The 22,814-nt window shown below is 42.7% G+C and overlaps 1 protein-coding gene across 3 annotated transcripts in view; it reads left to right on the top strand.

Annotated features, from left to right (window-relative positions):
* The window catches only part of LOC115196710 (semaphorin-3E), a 50,086-nt gene that overhangs the window by 11,107 nt on the left and 16,165 nt on the right, over positions 1-22,814 (top strand). For all 3 annotated transcript variants that reach the window (XM_029757555.1, XM_029757554.1, XM_029757553.1), the window contains exons 2-7: positions 12,244-12,404; positions 13,218-13,277; positions 13,625-13,744; positions 17,644-17,737; positions 19,119-19,235; positions 22,274-22,416. In XM_029757555.1, the coding sequence (XP_029613415.1) occupies positions 12,244-12,404; positions 13,218-13,277; positions 13,625-13,744; positions 17,644-17,737; positions 19,119-19,235; positions 22,274-22,416 (695 nt within the window). The remainder of the gene's footprint in view (positions 1-12,243; positions 12,405-13,217; positions 13,278-13,624; positions 13,745-17,643; positions 17,738-19,118; positions 19,236-22,273; positions 22,417-22,814) is intronic.

Raw genomic sequence — 22,814 nt, 5'->3', positions numbered from 1 at the left:
CTCTTCCCATCGCTCCTCTCTTCTCCCCAGCTCATCACCCCTAGTTCCTCTCTCTCCCCCAGCTCATCACCCCTAGCCCCTCTCTCTCCCCCACCTCATCACCCCTAGCTCCTCTCTTCTCCCCCAGCTTATCACCCCTAGCCCCTCTCTTCTCCCCAGCTCATCACGCCTAGCTCCTCTCTTCTCCCCCAGCTCATCACCCCTAGCTCCTCTCTCTCCCCCAGCTCATCACCCCTAGCTCCTCTCTTCTCCCCCAGCTCATCACCCCTAGCCCCTCTCTCTCCCCCAGCTCATCACCCCTAGCCCCTCTCTCTCCCCCAGCTCATCACCCCTAGCTCCTCTCTCTCCCCCAGCTCAACAACCCCTAGCTCCTCTCTTCTCCCCCAGCTCATCACCCCTAGCTCCTCTCTCTCCCCCAGCTCATCACCCCTAGCCCCTCTCTCTCCCCCACCTCATCACCCCTAGCTCCTCTCTTCTCCCCCAGCTTATCACCCCTAGCCCCTCTCTTCTCCCCAACTCATCACCCCTAGCTCCTCTCTTCTCCCCCAGCTCATCACCCCTAGCTCCTCTCTCTCCCCCAGCTCATCACACCTAGCTCCTCTCTTCTCCCCCAGCTCATCACCCCTAGCCCCTCTCTCTCCCCCAGCTCATCACCCCTAGCCCCTCTCTCTCCCCCAGCTCATCACCCCTAGCTCCTCTCTCTCCCCCAGCTCAACAACCCCTAGCTCCTCTCTTCTCCCCCAGCTCATCACCCCTAGCTCCTCTCTCTCCCCCAGCTCATCACCCCTAGCCCCTCTCTTCTCCCCAGCTCATCACCCCTAGCTCCTCTCTTCTCCCCCAGCTCATCACCCCTAGCTCCTCTCTCTCCCCCAGCTCATCACCCCTAGCTCCTCTCTTCTCCCCCAGCTCATCACCCCGAGCCCCTCTCTCTCCCCCAGCTCATCACCCCTAGCCCCTCTCTCTCCCCCAGCTCATCACCCCTAGCTCCTCTCTTCTCCCCCAGCTCATCACCCCTAGCCCCTCTCTTCTCCCCAGCTCATCACCCCTAGATCCTCTCTCTCCCCCAGCTCATCACCCCTAGCTCCTCTCTTCTCCCCCAGCTCATCACCCCTAGCCCCTCTCTTCTCCCCCAGCTCATCACTCCTCCTGTCTTCTCCCCCAGCTCATCACCCCTCCTCTCTTCTCCCCCAGCTCATCACCCCTAGCTCCTCTCTTCTCCCCCAGCTCATCACCCCTGGCTCCTCTCTCTCCCCCAGCTCATCACCCCTAGCTCCTCTCTTCTCCCCCAGCTCATCACCCCTAGCTCCTCTCTTCTCCCCCAGCTCATTACCCCTAGCTCCTCTCTTCTCCCCCAGCTCATCACCCCTCCTCTCTTCTCCCCCAGCTCATCACCCCTCCTCTTTTCTCCCCCAGCTCATCACCCCTCCTCTCTTCTCCCCAAGCTCATCACCCCTAGCTCCTCTGCTACTCTCTTCTCTCCCACTTTCTTCTGTCCTGTCCTACTCCATGTGGCTCTCATTTTACTCTGTGACATCATTCCCCCATGCGTGGTGGTCTTGAAACACATGGCCATCCAACGTGCAGGCACCACATACACTTCCCTCTGGGGACTACGGAGCCTCACGCCCCCCTGTAGAAATACAAGAAACACTCATTATTTTCCTTTATAATGCAACCCTTTTCCCATCTCTCTTTGTTTTTGATCCTGCACTACTTCATTATTCAGTAGACTGTGTCTCTCTGCAGACAAACGGGAATGCCTGTCATCAGTACACACACTTTAACATTGAACCTGTGGTTAGAACTAACAACTTGCCAGTGGCAAGACATCAACTTCTTCCAACAAATTGAATTATTGTCTTTACCTTTCCCAAGGTTTGCCAAGGTTCATGTTTAATTGACTCCTCTGTATTCCTCTATAACTACACATCAGTGTTTCCCTCGCCTCGCCACAGTTGAGTAAAGTAAAGGAAGCCTTGTTTCCTCCCAGTCTGACACACTCCACTCTCTCCCATAGTTGCTGAAAAGTTATAGCATTTCCATGGAGGGATTTAAATATTGTATTATTATTTTATTTCTCTAAATCTCTCCTGCCATCTCTCAGCACTCCTCACGCAGGCGATGAAAGGATTAGACTTGAGGGAGTCTCTCCTCTTTTTCTCTCCCTCCATTTTCCATTTGAAGTGGGAGCACTGTAAGACCTGTGTGTCTCTCTCTCGCTTTTGTTTTAGTGAACACACACTCCCTGGTTCAACTCCTTAGATGAAGAGAGGCGCACACACACAGCAGCTGCAGAAGATGATAGGGAGGAGAGGAGTGGAAATCCCCTCTGTCTATAGAGACGGAACATAATTAGCTGTTTTAGATAATTATACACTGTTTGACTTGTATTAGCTCTACCCGCTACTAAGCATATCTCCGCATTATCAAATCATCATATGAAGTCTAATTCCAAAACACTATACACTGGATATCCATTTTCAGAAATGTTGGTAAATTAGCTATGGCTATTTTTGGGGGTTTAATAACCTCTCTGGGAAATGTGGGACGCTAGCGGGACAGTCTATTCAACAGCCAGTGAAATAGCAGGGCGCCAAATTCAAAACAACAAAAATCTCATAATTCAAATTTCTCAAACATACAACTATTATATCCCATTTTAAAGATACACTTCTCGTTAATCCAACCACATTGTCCAACATTAGATTATGTTAGGACAGCGCCGAGACAAGAAAACCACACAGCCATTTTCCAAGCAAGGACAGGCGTCACAAAAAACAGAAATACAGCTAAAATGAATCACTAACTTTTGATGATCTTCATCAGATGGCACTCATAGGACTTCATGTTACACAATACATGTATGTTTTGCACAATAAAGTTCATATTTATATCCAAAAAGCCCATTTTACATTGGCATGTAATGTTCAGGAATGTTTTGCCTCCCAAAACTTCCGGTGAATGAGCGCATCAATTTACAGAAATACTCATCATAAATGTTGATAAAATATTAAACTGTAATTCAAAGAATTATAGATACGCTTCTCCTTAATGCAACCACTGTGTCAGATTTCAAAAAAAACTTTACAGCGAAAGCGAGTGCAGCGCTCAGACAACAACAAGCAATACAGATACCCGCCATTTTGGAGACAACTAAAATTAGAAATAGCATTATAAATATTCACTTACCTTTGATGATCTTCATCAGAATGCACTCCCAGGAATCCCAGTTCCACAATAAATGTTTGTTTTGTTCAATAAAGTCCATCATTTATGTCCAAATACCTCCTTTTTGTTCACGTGTTTAGTCCACTACTCCAAATGCAGGAAGCGCGCGCAAAATGTCATGACGAAAAGTCAAAAAAAGTTATATTTACGTTCGTAGAAACATGACAAACGATATCATCAATCTTTAGGATGTTTTTATCATAAATCTTCAGTAATATTCCAACCGGACAATTCCAATGTCTTCAGAAATGAAAAGGAACACAGCTAACTGTCACGTGAGAGCGCGCCACTGAACTCATGTCATTCTCTCAATCATCTGACTCCAGGACCTCTTATTCTCTCCCTATTCACAGTAGAAGCATGAAACAACGTTCTAAAGACTGTTGACATCTAGTGGAAGCCTTAGGAAGTGCAAAATGAACCCTAAGTCACTGTATACTGGATAGGGAATCACTTGAAAAACTACAATACTCAGATTTCCACACTTCCTGGTTGGATTTTTCTCAGGTTTTTGCCTGCCATATGCGTTCTGTTATACTCACAGACATCATTCAAACTGTTTTAGAAACTTCAGAGTGTTTTCTATCCAAATCTACTAATAATATGCATATCCTACCTTCCGGGCCCGAGTAGCAGGCAGTTTAATTTGGGCACGTTATTCATCTGAATTTCCAAATACTGCCCCCTGTCACCAAAAAGTTAAAGAACTTATGAAAGAGATTGGTGTGTTTTTTCACTATCTAATCATGGCATGGGGTTGTTCAATGACAGACATGTATTTGTTTAAAATCACTTGATGTGTTTGCAGAATGCTATATATCTGCCTCACTAGCAGAGAAATAAGTAGTACTGCTACAGGACGTTTTACACAATCAAATGTAACAAATAACTACATTTTTAATAATGAAATGTACAGATCATACATTTGTGACATCAATATTTAAAAAACTAATAATTAACAGTTTTTTTTACAATCGCTAACATCCTTTTGTCCAATCTGCAGTCACATTTTCAAAACTCTAAATACAATTAGCACAATATCTGTCATGTTGTTTTCACAGGATATTCAGTCAATTAACACGTTTCTAAAATGCTTACATTTTCTTTACATACAAGCTTACCCAATACCAAAATGATGGATCTTTCTTGTCTTATTTACAAATGCTTGCACACAGCATGCCAGAAATGAAGAACTAATGTTCAAAACCTTAAATATAGTATAACTCCTCTACTTCTGCAACAGCAGCTCAAAAGCTATATTGAAACAGCTGATAAGCATTTTTGAATGAACAGATCATTGAAAGATTGAGAAATAGCTGATTTACTGTAAGTTGTGTAAAATAGACCAACCACAGCTGATTCCAATCTCAATCAGAGACCCAGCCAGGTGTTGAAGTTCTTTCATTTACATGGACATACACAGTAAAAAGGGGACTCTTTGGATTGATTTTGTTCAATGTGGATACAGAACAACACAGAGGAGCAGAGAGAGAAAAATAATGTCTGGACAAGGGAGAGGAATAGTTGGACCAGGGAGAGGAGTAGATGGACCAGGGAGAGGAGTAGCTGGACCAGGCAGAGGAGTAGCTGGACCAGGGAGAGGAGTAGCTGGACCAGGCAGAGGAGTAGCTGGACCAGGGAGAGGAGTAGCTGGACCAGGGAGAGGAGTAGCTGGACCAGGAAGAGGAGTAGTTGGACCAGTAAAAGGAGTAGTTGGACCAGGCAGAGGAGTAGTTGGACCAGGGAGAGGAGTAGCTGGACCAGGAAGAGGAGTAGTTGAACCAAGGAGAGGAGTAGTTGGACCAGACAGAGGAGTAGTTGGACCAGGCAGATGAGTAGTTGGACCAGGCAGAGGAGTAGTTGGACCAGGCAGAGGAGTAGTTGGACCAAGGATCGGCGTAGTTGGACCAAGGAGAGGAGTAGTTTGATCAGGCAGAGGAATAGTTGGACCAGCCAGAGGAGTAGTTGGACCAAGGAGAGGAGTAGCAGGACCAAAGAGAGGAGTAGCTGGACCAGGCAGAGGAGTAGTTGGACCAGGCAGAGGAGTAGTTGGACCAGGGAGAGGAGTAGTTGGACCAGGCAGAGGAGTAGTTGGACCAGGCAGAGGAGTAGTTGGACAAAGGATTGGCGTAGTTGGACCAAGGAGAGGAGTAGTTTGACGAGGCAGAGGAATAGTTGGACCAGCCAGAGGAGTAGTTGGACCAGCCACAGGAGTAGTTGGACCAAGGAGAGGAGTAGCAGGACCAAAGAGAGGAGTAGCTGGACCAGGCAGAGGAGTAGTTGGACCAGGACAAGGGAGAAGGAGAGGTATGGGGAGAGGAGTAAGAATGCATGGTGGTGTTCAAAGGAGAGTAAGAGCTGTTGTCACCGATGAAATAAGAGCCACCATCATAGACCATGTGATAAACCATGGTCTATCACTGAGAGAGGCTGGTGAAAGAATCCAGCCTAATACCATGGTCTATCACTGAGAGAGGCTGGTGAAAGAATCCAGCCTAATACCATGGTCTATCACTGAGAGAGACTGGCGAAAAAGTCCAGCCTAATACCATGGTCTATCACTGAGAGAGACTGGTGAAAGAGTTCAGCCTAATACCATGGTCTATCACTGAGAGAGACTAGTGAAAGAGTCCAGCCTAATACCATGGTCTATCACTGAGAGAGACTGGTGAAAGAGTCCAGCCTAATACCATGGTCTATCACTGAGAGAGACTGGTGAAAGAGTCCAGCCTAATACCATGGTCTATCACTGAGAGAGACTGGTGAAAGAGTCCAGCCTAATACCATGGTCTATCACTGAGAGAGACTGGTGAAAGAGTCCAGCCTAATCACAGACGGTCAACCGTGGCTTCCATTATCCGGAATTTTCAACAAACCAACAGGTAAGTAACACATTTCACAAGGGCTTCTTCTATCATTGCTGTTGCTATGTCCCACAGTAACTGTAGGCCACCTGTCCCAACCCAAATACCTATGTTGTATTTTGTTCCTCTAAAGGATGCAACTTCCTCCTCCCTCTGGGGGAAGAGGAAAGCTCCTCAGTGAAGACCAATAGCATGCCGTTGTAGGATTTTTTCATTGCTGACAATGCAATAAAACTAAGAGAAATTCAGACCAGAACTGTAGAGGACAACCTGGTTTTTCAAAATTTGGAAAGCATCAGCCTGATTACCATTGCTCTGACTCTGAATGAAACAGTTGTACACAGTGATTTTTGAAAGGAACAGTGAGCGGGTCAGGGAACTCCAGCACCAATATGTCCAGGTATGGTGTCTATCCTATATGTCTTGTTCTATAGTGAGTTTTACACTATGCTACTCTACATGTTAACATGGGTTACAGTACATACAGTAGGACACTATGCTACTCTACATGTAAACATGGGTTACAGTACATACAGTAGGACACTATGCTACTCTGCATGGGTTACAGTACATACAGTGGGACACTATGCTACTCTACATGTTAACATGGGTTACAGTACATACAGTAGGACACTATGCTACTCTACATGTAAACATGGGTTACAGTACATTCAGTAGGACACTATGCTACTCTGCATGGGTTACAGTACATACAGTGGGACACTATGCTACTCTACATGTTAACATGGGTTACAGTACATACAGTGGGACACTATGCTACTCTACATGTTAACATGGGTTACAGTACATACAGTAGGACACTATGCTACTCTACATGTTAACATGGGTTACAGTACATACAGTAGGACACCATGCTACTCTACATGTTAACATGGGTTACAGTACATACAGTAGGACACTATGCTACTCTACATGTTAACATGGGTTACAGTACATACAGTAGGACACTATGCTACTCTACATGTTAACATGGGTTACAGTACATACAGTGGGACAATATGCTACTCTACATGTTAACATGGGTTACAGTACATACAGTAGGACATGCTGAAAAGCATTTACACATACTGTGTTTGATTTCTTTCAGAGAGTCATGGAGTTGGAGGATAATCAGAACCCACATGAAATAATTGATGTAGCCGAGGCAGGGTTTAAAGTGGCAAAAAAAAGGGCGGGGAAGAAACGTCATCGAGAAAAGGGCCACCGTTGATGTGCCGAGTGTCAATGGATGTGTACTGGAGGCGAAGTCAGGTGCAGGAGAGCAGAGTGAAGTGAACAGGCGCACACTTTATTCAGGTAAAATATCAAAAGCACAAACAATGTGCTCAAAACACGGAACATAGACAAATGTCTGGCGCGTAACAAAAATATCAAAAGACCAAATACACGTAACACAAACAATCTTACACAAAGACATGATGGGGAACAGAGGAATAAATACATGTAGATTGATTGGGGAATGAAAACCAGCTATGCAGGGAACAAGACAAAACAAATGTATACATGAAAAATGGAGCGGCGATGGCTAGAAAGCCGGTGACGTTGACCGCCGAACGCCACCCGAACAAGGAGAGGATCCGACTTCGACGGAAGTCATGACATCAAGTCAGAGAGGCGCAAATATCACAATGTGTACTGCAATCTGGAGTGCTGGTTTGGTCCTGCAGAAATGCCAGATTGGTCCCTACAACACTGAGCACCTTCTTTAGTTTTTAGATGACCTCCACCAACAACTGGTGCCAGAAGCAGAAAGGGAACAGGTGGGAGGAAACATGAAGACATTTGTGATTCCATGGGACAATGAAGCATTCCACCATTCACATGTAATCACAAACTGGTTTGCAGCCCATCTAAGAATGGTTTCCCTTTTCCTCCCCCCCAACTCGCCTTTCCTACTCGCCTTTCCTCCCCCCCTACTCACCTTTCCTCAACCCCATTGAGGATTTTTTTTCTGCCTGGAGGTGGAAAGTGTATGAACATCAACCACATGACCAAATGTCCCTCCTGGATGCAATGGACGCCGGCTGCAGAGACATCTCAGCTGAAGACTGCCAGGGGTGGATAAGGCATGCCAAGCGTTTCTATCCACGGTGCATAGCGAGAGACAACATAAAATGTGATGGGGACGAGAACATGTGGCCAAATGCTGAAGATCGTATAGATTAGAACAGGACTATGCATTTTTGCATTTTTTCCCTTCTGTGCCTTTTTTACCGTAAATGTGTTTTATTTTTACACAATTGGAACCAAAGGATTTTATGTTGATCACTGGCAGCAATTTCATGTTGCTAATAAATCTTTTACTGCAGCAATTCTGTCACTTACTACTTTTTTCTACTGTACATTCTGTACATTCTATAAAGTAAAGATGACTTACTCACTGATAGATAGTATGTTGCCAAAAATGCACACATTCGACACTCAGCCAAAAAATGTAGAGTGGTTTACAGTTAAAGGAAACTGAATTATAAAAAACTATGGATTTCATATTGTCTATTGTATGCAGGTAGAACAGAAACATGAAAAGCATTGCAGTTTTTGTAATGCCATCAACTGTTAGTATTTTGAAAGTCATTGTGCTGTGATTGACTATGTTCCTCTTAGATAGTAAGCATGTGCTGGTGTTTTGACAGAATGATTAGATATTGAGTCGGGTTTACTGTGTTTTGATAGAGTTAGAGTATGTAAGGAACGTTTTTTTGTATTTTGAAATGTAGAGTTGGTATTAATGAACAAAATGTGGTTTTGAGCAGAAAATGAACTATTTGCCTAATTGTGTGATGTAGGTGTGTTGCTGTGTTAAGAGTTTAGAAAAAGTATCTAACATGAGATCTGTATGTAAAACATTTACATTTCAGTCATTTATCAGATGCTATTATTCTAGTGACTTACAGTAAGTGCATTCATTTTAAGATAGCTTGGTAAGACAACCACATATCGCAGTCAAATATAAACGACACAAACTTTCCATTCCAGCTAAACAATGTATATATAGCATGCACATTTAAAATCTATGAATGAAAAAGCTGTAGTATTTTAGACACACATGAAGGTACCCATAAGACATCATTTCTGATGAAAAAACCCAAATGTGAAAAATCGGTGGTTATACCATTTTGGAAATACACTCTTCATGTTTAATTCACTCAAGTCAAGTCCTGTCATTTCATTATCATCATCATCATCATCATCATCATCATCATCACGATTCATCACCATTATAATTTTTGTTATGAGAATTTGTCACCTTTATCCTTATCATCATCACCAACAACACTGTTATCAATATGAAGGGCTTTTGGTCCAGTGAATGTTAACATTACACATTCAGTTCCCATCATTCCCTCAGTGAATGTTAACATATCACATTCAGTTCCCATCATTCCCTCAGTGAATGTTAACTTATCCCATTCAGTTCCCATTAATTCCCTCAGTGGGTGTTAACTTATCCCATTCAGTTCTATTCATTCCCTCAGTGGATGTTAACTTATCCCATTAAGTTCCCATTCATTCCCTCAGTGAATGTTAACTTATCCCATTCAGTTCCCATTCATTCCCTCAGTGAATGTTAACTTATCCCATTCAGTTCCCATTCATTCCCTCAGTGAATGTTAACTTATCCCATTCAGTTCCCATTCATTCCCTCAGTGAATGTTAACTTATCCCATTCAGTTCCCATTCATTCCCTCAGTGGATGTTAACTTATCCCATTCAGTTCCCATTCATTCCCCCAGTGAATGTTAACTTATCCCATTCAGTTCCCATCATTCCCTCAGTGAATGTTAACTTATCTCATTCAGTTCCCATTCATTCCCTGAGTGAATGTTAACTTATCCCATTCAGTTTCCATTCATTCCCTCAGTGGATGACAAACTCCCTCTTCCTCCACTACACGCCTGTCCTTGTTATCGTCAGCTGAAGCATTACACATTCCATAGTGTGTTACATCTGGAGGTGTGTGAGTGCTCCCCACTTATGTGTGTGAGCGCCACGTATGTGTGTTTGCGTGCCACGTGTGCCTGCATGCATCTGTGTGTATGTGTGCGTGCATGCAGGTGTATGTGTGCGTGCATGTGTGTGTATGTGTGAGTGCAGGCGTGTATGTGTGTGTGCAGGCGTGTATGTGTGCATGTGTGCTTGAATGCGTGCTCAGTGCATGCCTTTTAAGAGCTGTAACTGCCTGGTTTAGATCATTACAGGAAGCGTGTCTGGGCACTGGCATATCAGCACCACCATATCCCCTCTGTCTTTACCATAGAGATCTAACGGCAATTTTTATTATTTAAACACATACACACACACTGTTTGAAATCAATGACGCTACCAAAACAATCAGACTAATCTCAATCCTAACAGCACCTAGAGATCTAATACCTCTTAAAACAAACCTTCACTCTGTTTCTACCACACAGATCTCTAATGCTAGCAAAACAAACAGACTGGATCTACCAGAGAAATCTAAAACCAGAAAAATAAACCGAATCTATTGGTCTCTACCGAGACATCTAATACTGTAGTAGATGTAATGCTACTAAAAACCCACAGATGCTGAAATAACAAATCACAGAGCCCCCTCCTGAAACACTGGCAGTCACTTAAATCTTGACATATAACTCCAGAGAAGTTACGTCTGAGGAGACAGGTAGGGGGAGGTGATGGTTATGGTAGCCAGGAGTATTCTCCTCTCTTCTGGGCAAGAAAAAATGGCAGCTCCAATTTGGGAAAGGGAGGAATACAAATAGAGAGTCTCATTTGATCATATAAACCACCCGTGTCCTGGACTGCTCTGCATGGCGCTACAAAGCTTTAGGGGGTTTCCTAACACACTCCAGACTCTGTCTCATCGTCCACAAGGACATCCAGTTGTGCTCTAGGGCCCAGGGCATGCAACCCACCACAGCCCACAGGAAGTGACCCTCGCTGGGGCTGTAGCTCCTGGCTCTGGTCCTTCACCCCCAGACCTGGGCTCCAGAGCTGTAGACATGATCGAAGGCAGACCTGACAGGTTTGATTAGAGGGAAAATATGTGAATGTGTGTGAATGTGTGTGAATGTGTGTGTGTGTGTGTGTGTGTGCGTGCGTGCGTGCGTGCGTACATGCGTGACCCATGTGTTCAGTCATTATTAAACTTCACCCTCCTAATCAAACTCACGGTCTAGTGACACACTGTTTCCTCTTTTAGATACATAAATAGGATAAATAAAACTTAGAGATAAAGGCAGAAGGAAGAAGTCCCCCCCTAGAAACTGATCTAGGGCCCGTTTTAAATTATTCTCCCAATGGTTCAAGTTAGGATTTGAGGACTGTAAGCTGATCCTAGATCAGTGCCTAAGGGCAACCGCTACCCAAGGTCAGATAAAGACAACAGTTCCGTTTCCTGTCTGATTAAATGACTTCCTCCCCTCGAGACAGCTGATAGGCTGGGCTGTGAGGATCAAATATCCCATTCAGCAATCACAACATCTTTCCCAGGCATTACATCCGAGTTCTTACCAATGCTCTTCTGGGAGAAGCTTTGGGATGTGACTAGTGTTCTTCCTGATTAGTATCTTCAAGTTCATATGATACAACAACATTTGAACCATGTACGAGACAGTGTTGGATTTGGGACAGCTTTTAGGAATCTATATGACAGGGTAATTGCTCAGCTTTAAAACACATGCATGCACACACACACACCCACACACAGATGGACAAAGCACTTTAGGGTGTGCAATTTGTTATGCTGATGCTAAATAGCCAGTGAACAAAATTTAAATTCATCACAGGCGCTCTACTTTTACGTAATGTTGATTAAAGTGCTTGAAGGTATGCTATAACACTGAGTGCAGATGTCAGATATAAAGTGGTTACATTTTTCACATTTTACAAGCCTTCGATCATGTGGGCGCCACTGTATCCTACTGGTTGTGTAACTTTAAAAGCTTGTTCTGTGGGCCTACAGGCTTTAGAGCTGTGTCAGTGGGCCTATAGATCTGTAATAGTCTCTCTCTCCCCATCTCTCTCTCTCTCTCTCACTCTTTCTCTCCCTCTCTCTCTCTCTCTCTCTCTCTCTCTCTCTCTCTCTCTCCCCCGTCTCTCTTTCTCCCTTTCTCCACTTTCTCTCTCTTTATTCTCTCTCCCTGTGCAGAGTTATGGGATCTGAACAGGACGTGGGTGTTTCAGGGACCAGGTCCCTCCCTGCAGCCCCAGACCATGCTGTTGGACGAGGCCCATGAAAGGCTGTATGTAGGGGCTAAAAACATCCTGTACTCCCTCAGCCTGGAGAGAGTTAACCACCAACACAGAGAGGTACTGTAGGCCTGTCTGTCTGTCTGTTCGTGTGTGGAGGGGATTTGAACTCTTACCCCTCCAAGTCATTAGGTTACCTAAACAGAGTGTATGTGTTTGTGCATCTTCATTATATTACCAAGTCTTTCCATAAAGAGCACACAGTTGGACACAGAGAGGAAAGAGATACTGCCATATGCCAGGTCTGCCCCCTTAACCTCTGATAGGCTAGGTGGAATTGTTTCCGTATTACTAGTACTTCTCCAGCCCTATATACGTGTAATAATGGCTGTCAGATCTGACTGTTTCCTTGAGGTGGTTGAAGTAACAGTTGAGTGTGTTATAATGAGGTGTCATTAACTTTAATTCTGTTTAATTAAGTAGTCCCGTGTAGCTCAGTTGGTAGAGCATGGTGTTTGCAACGCTAGGGTTGTGGGTTCAATTCCCACGGGGGACCAGTACGGAGAAAAAAAAATGTATGAAATGCTTGCATTCCCTACTGGATAAGACTAAAATGTTAGACAATGACATAAAGGGCAGGATAACTGACTACGGAAAATTTCTGTAATGTAGAGAAAATAATGTGATTATTTTTGTCCATTTCCTTCTGTGTCATTATTATTAGGTAATGGAGATTATTATTATTGTAAAAAATGTGTATATTGTATCACTGATGAGATAGTATCTTTAATGATGATAGAGAGAGACATACATGACACAACATGTTATGATGCACACCAGTCAAACAGACATACAGTACATTGTGCATGTGTGAGTGTGTGTGCATGTGGATATGCTTGTGTTGGTGTGTTATGTATTGTCATTTCTCCCCAGATCGACTGGGCCAGCTCTGTGTCGCAGGTAGAAGATTGTCTGATGAAAGGCAGAGAGAAGGTAACATCATCTGATTATTCTACGTTTGTAGGACTCCGTAATTTATTCAAAAATGTAATGTGTCATAGTTTACCCTTCAAATACATACCTAACCACTCTCCTTTCCTCCATCCTTCTTGTCCCCCCCTCCCTCCCTCCCTCCCTCCCTGCTCCCTGCTCCCCTCTACCTTCCTCCATCCCTCTGCCCTCCCTCCCTCCCTCTGCCCTCTCTCTCCCTCCCTCCCTCCCTCCCTCCCTGCTCCCCTCTACCTCCCTCCCTCCCTCCATCCCTCTGCCCTCCCTCCCTCCCTCCCTCCCTGCTCCCCTCTACCTTCCTCCATCCCTCTGCCCTCTCTCTGTCCCTACAGCCAGAGTGTGCTAACTACATCAAGGTGCTACAGCGGTATAACACCACCCACCTGTTGGCCTGCGGAACAGGAGCATTTAACCCTCACTGTGCCAAAATCAGGGTGGGACACACAGGACAGGTGAGCAGGGTTGGGAGGGTTGTTTGTTGACTTGGAGATACTAATGGGGCTGATATACACTCAATGGTCAGTTTATCAGGTACACCCATCTAGTACCAGGTGGGACCCCCTTTGCCTACAGAACAGCCTGAATTCTTCAGGGCATGGAAAAGTTGCTCAATTACTATTAAGGGAAAACATTTTTGCACACGCAAAATTCTGACTAAAATCAAATCAATTGTATTTGACACATGTTTCGTAAACAACAGGTGTAGACTAACAGTGAAATGCTTACTTACGTACCCTTCCCAACGATGCAGAGATAAAGAAAAAATAGAACAACAGAAAAATAATAATACAAAGAACAATACAAAATGAGTAACGATAACTTGGCTACATACACGGGACACCAGTACCAAGTCGATGTGCAGGGGTACGTGGTAATTGGGATAGATATGTACATATACGTAGGGATAAAGTGAATAGGCAACAGGAATGATAAAAAAAAGTAACAGCAGTGTATGTGATGAGTGCAAAAAGGGTCAATGCAGATAGTCCGGGTAGCTATTGGTTAACCCTTTACCTAATTATAATGAACAAAAATATAAACGCAACATGTAACCGTTTCAAAGATTTTACTGAGTAACAGTTCATATAAGCAAATTAGTCAATTTAAATGAATTTATTAGGCCCTAATCTATGGATTTCACATGACTGGGAATACAGAAATGCATCTGTTGGTCACAGATACCTTAAAAAATGGGCCTCACAATGGGCCTCAGGATCTCTTCACAATATCTCTGTGCATTCAAATTTCCATCGATAAAACGCAATTGTGTTTGGTGTCCATAGCTTATGCCTGCCCATACCATAACTCCACCGCCACCATGTGGCACTCTGTTCACAATGTAGACATCAGCAAACCGCTCGCCCACACAACGCCATACAATTGGTCTGCGGTTGTGAGGAAGGTTGGATGTACTGCCAAATTCTCTAAAACTCCTTTGTAGACGGCTTATGGTAGAGAAAACTTCAGACATCTGTGGCATTGTGTTGTGTCACAAAACTTCACATTTTAGAGTGGCCTTTTATTGTCCCCAGCACAAGGTGCATCTGTGTAATGATCATGCTGTTTAATAATTTTCTTGATATGCCACACCTGTCAGGTGGATGGATTATCTTGGCAAAGAAAAAATGCTCACTAACAGGGATGTAAACAAATTTGTACACAACATTTGAGAGAAATAAGCTTTTGTGCTTATGGAAAATGTCTGGGATCTTTCATTTCAGCTCATGAAACATGGCTTGGGGTCGAAGCTGTTCAGTGTCCTATTGGTTCCAGACTTGGTGCATCGGTACCACTTGCCGTACGGTAGCAGAGGGAACAGTCAATGACTTGGGCGGTTGGAGACTTTGACAGAGGTCCTGGATGGCAGGAAGGTCCTGGATGGCAGGAAGGTCCTGGATGGCAGGAAGGTCCTGGATGGCAGGAAGGTAGGCCCAGACATGTGCTGGGCTGTACTCACTACCCTCTGTAGCGCTTTGAGGTCAGATGCCAAGCAGTTGCCATACCAAGCGATGATGCAGCCAGTCAAGATGCTCTCAATGGTGCAGCTGTAGAACTTTTTGAGAATCTGAGGGCCCTTTTCAGCATTCTGAGGGTGTAGAGGCGTTGTCATGCCCTCTTCATGACTGTGTTGATGTGTGTGGACCATGATAATTCCTTAGTGATGTGGGAACCAAAGAACTTGAAGCTTTCAACCTGCTCCACTACAGCTCCATTAATGTGGATGGGGGCATGCTCCGCTCTTCATTTCCTGTAGTCCACGATCAGCTCTTTTGTCTTGCTGAAGTTGAAGTAGAAGTTGATGTCCTGGCATCACACTGCAAAATCTCTGACCTCCTCCTTGCAGGCTGTCTCATCGTCATCAGTGATCAGGCCTACCACCGTCGTGTCGTCTGCAAACTTAATGATGGTGTTGGAGTAGTGCGTGGTCATACAGTTGTGGGTGAACAAGGAGTACAGGAAGGGACTAAGCGCACACCACTTAGGGGCCCCCGTGTTGAGGGTCAGCATGGCAGATGTGTTGTTGCATACCCTCACCACCTGGGGGCGGCCAATCAGGAAGTCCAGGATCCATTTGCAGAGGGAGGTGTTTAATCCCATGGTCTTCAGTTTAGTGATGAGCTTGGAGGGCACTGTGGTGTTGAATGCTGAGCTGTAGTCAATGAACAGCATTCTCACATAGGTGTTCCTTTTGTCCAGGTGTGAAAGAACAGTGTGGAGTGCAATAAAGATTGCGTAATCTGAGGATCCGTTGGGGAGGTATGCAAATTGGAGTGAAAATAATCACAATATATAATTATGATTTTTCAGGGGGTGCTACAGCACCCTGAGCACCCCTAGTTCCTGCGGCTATGGATAGGAGTGGAACCCGGTGTGGTCATCTGCAGAAATAGCCCATCCGTGACAAGGACCAACGAGTTGTGAGTTCCAAGATGCCGTTCTGCACACCATTGTTGTACTTTTTGCCATTCTCCTTTGACATCTCATCAACAAGCTGTTTTTGCCCACAGGACTGCCAATGACTGGATGTTTTTTGCTTAGGTCACTCGTTTTGCCCATTCTAACGTTCGAGCGAAAGTAACTGGATGCCTGTCTGCCTGCTTTATATAGCAAGCCACGGCCACGTGACTTACTGTCTGTAGGAACAAACCATTTTTGTGAATGGGGTGGTGAACCTAATAAATGTATGAACACATTTAGAAGGACATGCTGCTGGTTTGGCTCAGTCTCGTCATCAGTCTTTCCTAAATGATCTGTAAATACCGCAACACATCCACTGGACAATGTGTGTCTCCTGAGAGAGAGAGAAGGGGAGTTTGTTTATTCACCTGACAGTGAAACACAGAGATACACAAGGAGTGACATAAATTATGAGTTTTTTTCAAAAATGCTATATATCCATTTTCAGAAATGTTGGTAAATAAGCTTTTATTGTTTAACGAATTTATGAAAGAGATTGTTCAATGTATTTATTCAATACTATATATCTGTCTCAATTTCAGAAAAATGTGTAGTAATGCTAGGTTTTAAACAGTCAAATGTAACAAATAACAAAAATATTAATAAAGAACTGCACAAATAATACATTTGTTTTTTTAAATAATTAAAATAGAGTCAATACAGTAATATGAGATACAGTAATATGAGATACAGTAATATGAGAAACAGTAATATGAGATACAGTAATATGAGAAACAGTAATATGAGATACAGTAATATGAGATACAGTAATATGAGAAACAGTAATATGAGAAACAGTAATATGAGATACAGTAATATGAGATACAGTTTTATGGAATCTGTAGGTAAAACATTGACATGACATTTTATTCATCTATGGTAGCCTACTGGCAGTTAGTTTATGTGTCTTCTGAGAAACAGAGAGAATGAGAGAGAGAAGCGAGAGTGAGTGAGAGAGAGAGAGAGAGAGAGAGAGGTAGAGAAATAGGGAAAGAGGGAGTTGGTACTTAAAGTTTGTGTGTCCTCTGAGAGAGAGGGAGTGTGTTTGTTTGGACTGTGTGCATGAGAGAGAGAGGGAGAGAGAGAGAGAGAGAGAGAGAGAGAGAGATAGGGAGATATAGGGAGATATAGGGAGAAAGAGGGAGAAAGAGGGAGAAAGAGGGAGTTGGTACTTAAAGTTAGTTTGTGTGTGTTTGTTTGGGCTGTGAGTTAGTTTAGTTTATATAATCCACTGTCAGTCTGAGTGGACTTGTGACAACAGCACCATCAGGAAAAACAAAGAATCTTCCTCTGGCACCAGGCACGCTATGGCTAAGGTCAAGCTCAGGGATGTCGCTGTGTGTGCATGTGTCAGCATGCGTGTGTGTTCTCACTGCTACTTTTTGGTCCCCAGGTCAGGCAGTTTGAGCTGGAGGAGCAGAGTGTAGAGAGCGGCAGAGGGAGATGTCCCTACGACCACAACAGCCCCGTTACATCCACCCTGGACAGTAAGAATACCTAACACATAATGCAACGCATTTTCACTTCTGTTCTTTCACATTCTACCTTATTTTGTGTTTCATGATACAGTATGTTCTTCTCACAGTTGTCTCTGTCTCAGTCAGGCATGCTAACCCTAACCCTTTTCCAAACTCGTACTCTAGTCTAGTAGAATTGCTGTTACTGACTAAATTGCACAGTGCTCAGAGGCAGGTTTTGTTTTAGCACAATGCTGCCACCATGTGGAAATTACATTTACATTTTTACATTTACGTCATTTAGCAGACACTCTTATCCAGAGCGACTTACAAATTGGTGCATTCACCTTATGATATCCAGTGGAACAACCACTTTACAATAGTACATCTATATCTATAAAGTATAGATTGTGATAAAAAAAAGATATATATTTTTTTATTTCACCTTTTATTTAACCAGGTAGGCAAGTTGAGATCAAGTTCTCATTTACAACTGCGACCTGGCCAAGATAAAGCAAAGCAGTTCGACACATATAACAACACAGAGTTACACATGGAGTAAAGCAAACATACAGTCAATAATACAGTAGAAAAATAAGTCTACATACAATGTGAGCAAATGAGGTGAGATAAGGGAGGTAAAGGCAATAAATAGGCCATGGTGGCGAAGTAAATACAATATAGCAATTAAAACACTGGAATGGTAGATTTGACAGTAAATCAGTGTGCAAAGTAGAAATACTGGGGTGCAAAGGAGCAAAATAAATAAATAAATACAGTAGGGGAAGAGGTAGTTATTTGGGCTATTTATAGATGGGCTATGTACAGGTGCAGGGATCTGTGAGCTGCTCTGACAGCTGGTGCTTAAAGCTAGTGAGAGAGATAAGTGTTTCCAGTTTCAGAGATTTTTGTAATTCGTTCCAGTCATTGGCAGCAGAGAACTGGAAGGAGAGGCGGCCAAAGGAGGAATTGGCTTTGGGGGTGACAAGTGAGATATACCTGCTGGAACGCGTGCTACGGGTGGGTGCAGCTATGGTGACCAGCGAGCTGAGAAAAGGCGGGACTTTACCTAGCAGGGTCTTGTAGATGACCTGGAGCCAGTGGGTTTGGCGACGAGTATGAAGCGAGGGCCAGCCAACGAGCGCGTACAGGTCGCAGTGGTGGGTAGTATATGGGGCTTTGGTGACAAAACGGATGGCACTGTGATAGACTGCATCCAATTTGTTGAGTAGGGTGTTGGAGGCTATTTTGTAAACGACATAAATAACCAAACATAGTTTCCCAAAATTACCAACATTTGCAATTGATTGTAATTTTGTTCTTCATTGTGTGTTTGTGTGAAAAATCAGTAGTGTAAAACTTTGCTCTGGTGAAACATCTGGTTTATAATGCTTCTCTGTGTGTTTGTTAGGAGGAGAGTTGTATATTGGCCTGTACACAGACTACTGGGAGAATGACGCAGCTCTGTGTCGACTGAACAACCAGAGCTACACACGCACTGAGAGAGACGACAGACAACAGCTCAACGGTCAGTGGCTGGGCATTTATGGTGTCTCATTATTACTCTCTGTTTGATCTTCAATCTTCAAAAAAAAAGTGGTTCTTTCTGGAACCTAAAAGGGTTCTGTAGCTGTCCCCAAAGGAGAATCGTTTGAATAACCCTTTTTGCTTCCAGGTAGAACCTTTTTGGTTTCAGATATAACCCTATTGGGTTCCATGTAGAACCCTTTCCACAGTGGGTTCTACATGAAACCCAAAAGAGTTTTACCTGGAACCAAAAATAGCTCTCTTATGTGGACAGCCAAATAACCTTTTTGGAACCCTTTTTGTATGCATCTCCCACTCTATTTTTCTGCCCCTATAAAGATTGATATTTGCTTAGATTCTTATCCATCTCTACATGACTTCACATATCACACCTTTTTTTTCTAAAACAGATCGGACAAGTCAGAGACAAAGTAGGCTTAATGCAAATTATAATCAATACTCAAGTTGAAAACAAGGTGGGCTATAACACAGTACATCCCTGCTATGTACCATTTTGAGTTATATGGTTTAAATATTTCCTTTCCTGGAGCTCTAGGCTATATCTAGATACTTACCACCGAAGGGTCTGTATTTACCAGAGCATTTCAAGGAAACACACACAGCTAAAATATTCCATGTGCTAATTTATTCTATTTCACAGACTATAAAACAAACAATTCATGGTTTTTCAGCTGTAAAATCAAAGTCCTTTTTAAAATGAAGCAACAAAAATGGCAAATCAAAGAAAATACTGTAGAAAATGAAAATGCAATTGAACATCATATTTAGAAATAGAATGTTATGCAGTATTGGATTTATATTCCTAAATCATATAAAACAATGATTAATACAATGAGGAAAGTTACATATAATCAGATACTAGACAGCAGTTTTGATAATCTAATGATGCAATGAAAGCCTCCGATGTAGATAATAATATGTTAAAATTACTTTAATTAAATTGTATTGATTTAGTTATTCATCAGGTTTCCAGATTGTTTCATATACCACCAGGACAACATCAAATGTAAAAAAATATATAATAATAATTGGACCAGTACACTGTGATTATGGTCAATGAATTTTAGAAGAACATATTCATGTGAAGAGAGTAACTGTAACCATCCCTTTTTTTGTAGCAAACTTTCATATGTCTCGATAGTGAATTACATGACCGATCTTGGCTCCATCTGATCCCACGACTTTAACGTATTCAGCCTCACCACAATTGTTAGCAACATGGGTTATTTGTACTGTAGGATTGGATACTATATAGATACATGCATTAGGAAATAAAATGACCATGACAAATTACTTTACACAAAATAGCTGAGTTATTAACCATGTTGGCTCCAGCAGCACCTGCAGTCATGCCTTTCCAATTGTTTTATTTAACTTGTCAAGTCAGTTTGAACACATTTTTACTTACAATGACAGCCTAGGAACAGTGGGTTAACTGCCTTGCTCAGGGGCAGAATGACAGGTTTTACCTTGTCAGTGCTGGGATTTGATCTAGCAACCTTTCAATTTACTGGCCCAACACTCTAACCCCTAGGCTACCTGCCACCCCCAATGAAGAAACAAATGAAAAATAAACCATGACCTTTTAGGCCTGAAACATGTTTAACTTCTGAATAACTACATACTACATACTGAAGAGGTCCAGTATGTAGCTTTGTGGTGACACAACCAAATTCACATAGAAATGTGATTGATATATCTTTCATTCTCATTGAAAGCAAGTGTGATAAGTGGTAGATCCGTTCTACGTGTGCTATTTCTATGCTTCTCCCGGTCCTTAAATTGAGCTTTTACTTATTTTTGCTCTTTTGTTCACCAGCTTCAAACAGCTGAAAATAAGACATTTTGGGTAATTGAAAATATTTTCCCATCAGTTTAGATTGTACAATGATTCTCTACACTTCTAAACTGAAATTAGGTGAACATTTTAGAATTTTTGCAACCAGGTAATGTCGGAGCGAATTCTACATATCATATGCCTACCTTTAACATTTCAGTCTGGGGGTTCATCAAAAACACAGTAAAGTCATAGCTTACCTTATTTCACAAATAACAATTGTGTGAGCAGAATTCTCTCTTAATTAACAGCAGAAATGATGGTGTAGTCCCTATTGAATCTCTGTGAATGGGGAATTTCCTATTTGCTTATGTTGACACAAGTTCTCTTAAAGTAAGTGCTTTTTAAAACTTTTAACACTGTTTTAATTTTCCCAAATGGATACAATGAATACTTAAACATGTATTTCATTTTTTTTAACAATATTATTTCATTTTTTTAAACAATACAGAACTTACACATACAAACGACAATGTAACACAAGCATAAACGACATCACACCTTCCCAGACCCACATGCTCACACCCCCATCTCCAGCGCCCGCACCACTCTCTTCCACATGGCCTCAAACTGCACCATTTTGTTTCTCTCCGTTGCCCACTAACTTTCAACATTTAGATAATAAAGAATTTGACCTTTCCATTGTCTTAACAATGGAGGATTAAACATGTATTTACAGTAATAATACCAACAGTACCTTTTTCACAAACTATACAGTATACTCTGAGTGTTCCAAACTTTAGGAACACCTTCCTGATATTGAGTTCACCCTCTTAATGGCACACTTACCTGGCTGGAATGGAGTGTAATGGCTGGAACGTGTTTGATACCATTCCATTATCTGTTATGAGCTGTCCTCCCCTCAGCAGCCTCCACTGACACATACACAATCCATGTCTCGTTTGGCTCAAGGCTTCAAAATCCTTCTTTAACCTGTCTCCTCCCCTTCATCTACACTGCATTCACCTGGATAAACCTGGTCAGTCTATGTCATGGAAAGAGCAGGTGTTCTTGATGTTTTGTACTCTCAGTTGTATATGCTTTCTAGCCTAAATAAAGTTAAATAAAAGTAGATTGCGTGACATTTCCAGGACAGCACAATGAACTTTGTATCGGAAAGGTTAATTACATTACATGGTCACTGTCAACTTCTCTTTCTGAAACTGTCATCTTTCCTCCAGAGCCTAAGTTTATTGGGTCGGTGGTGATTCCTGATAACGATGACACGGATGATGACAAGGTCTACTTCTTCTTCACGGAGAGAGGGACGGATGCAGAGGGGGTTAGCAAGGCTGTTTACAGCAGGGTGGGACGGGTCTGTGCGGTGAGAACGGAACTAACGCTTTGCTTTATCCTGCATGCCAGAATATCCCCATATACAGAGCCTTCAGAAAGGATTCATACCCCTTCACTTATTCCACATTTTGTTGTGTTACAGCCTGAATAAAAAATGTATTTAAAAAAAATCATACACAATACCATACACAATACCGCATAATGAAAAGTGGAAACCTGTTTTTAGAAATGCTTGCAAATTTATAGAAAATTAAATACATAAGTATTCACACCCATGAGTCAATGCATGTTAGAATCTTTTCAAAGTTCTTCATGCTCTGTGAAATTGGTTGTTGATAATTACTAGACAACCATTTTTATTTTACCTTTATTTAACTAGGCAAGTCAGTTAAGAAGAAATTCTAATTTTCAATGATGGCCTAGGAA

Source organism: Salmo trutta, chromosome 7 (assembly GCF_901001165.1).
Source record: "Salmo trutta chromosome 7, fSalTru1.1, whole genome shotgun sequence".
Classification (NCBI taxonomy): domain Eukaryota; kingdom Metazoa; phylum Chordata; class Actinopteri; order Salmoniformes; family Salmonidae; genus Salmo; species Salmo trutta.
Note: the sequence above shows the minus strand (reverse complement) of the source record. Positions and strands in the feature narration are given on the sequence as shown.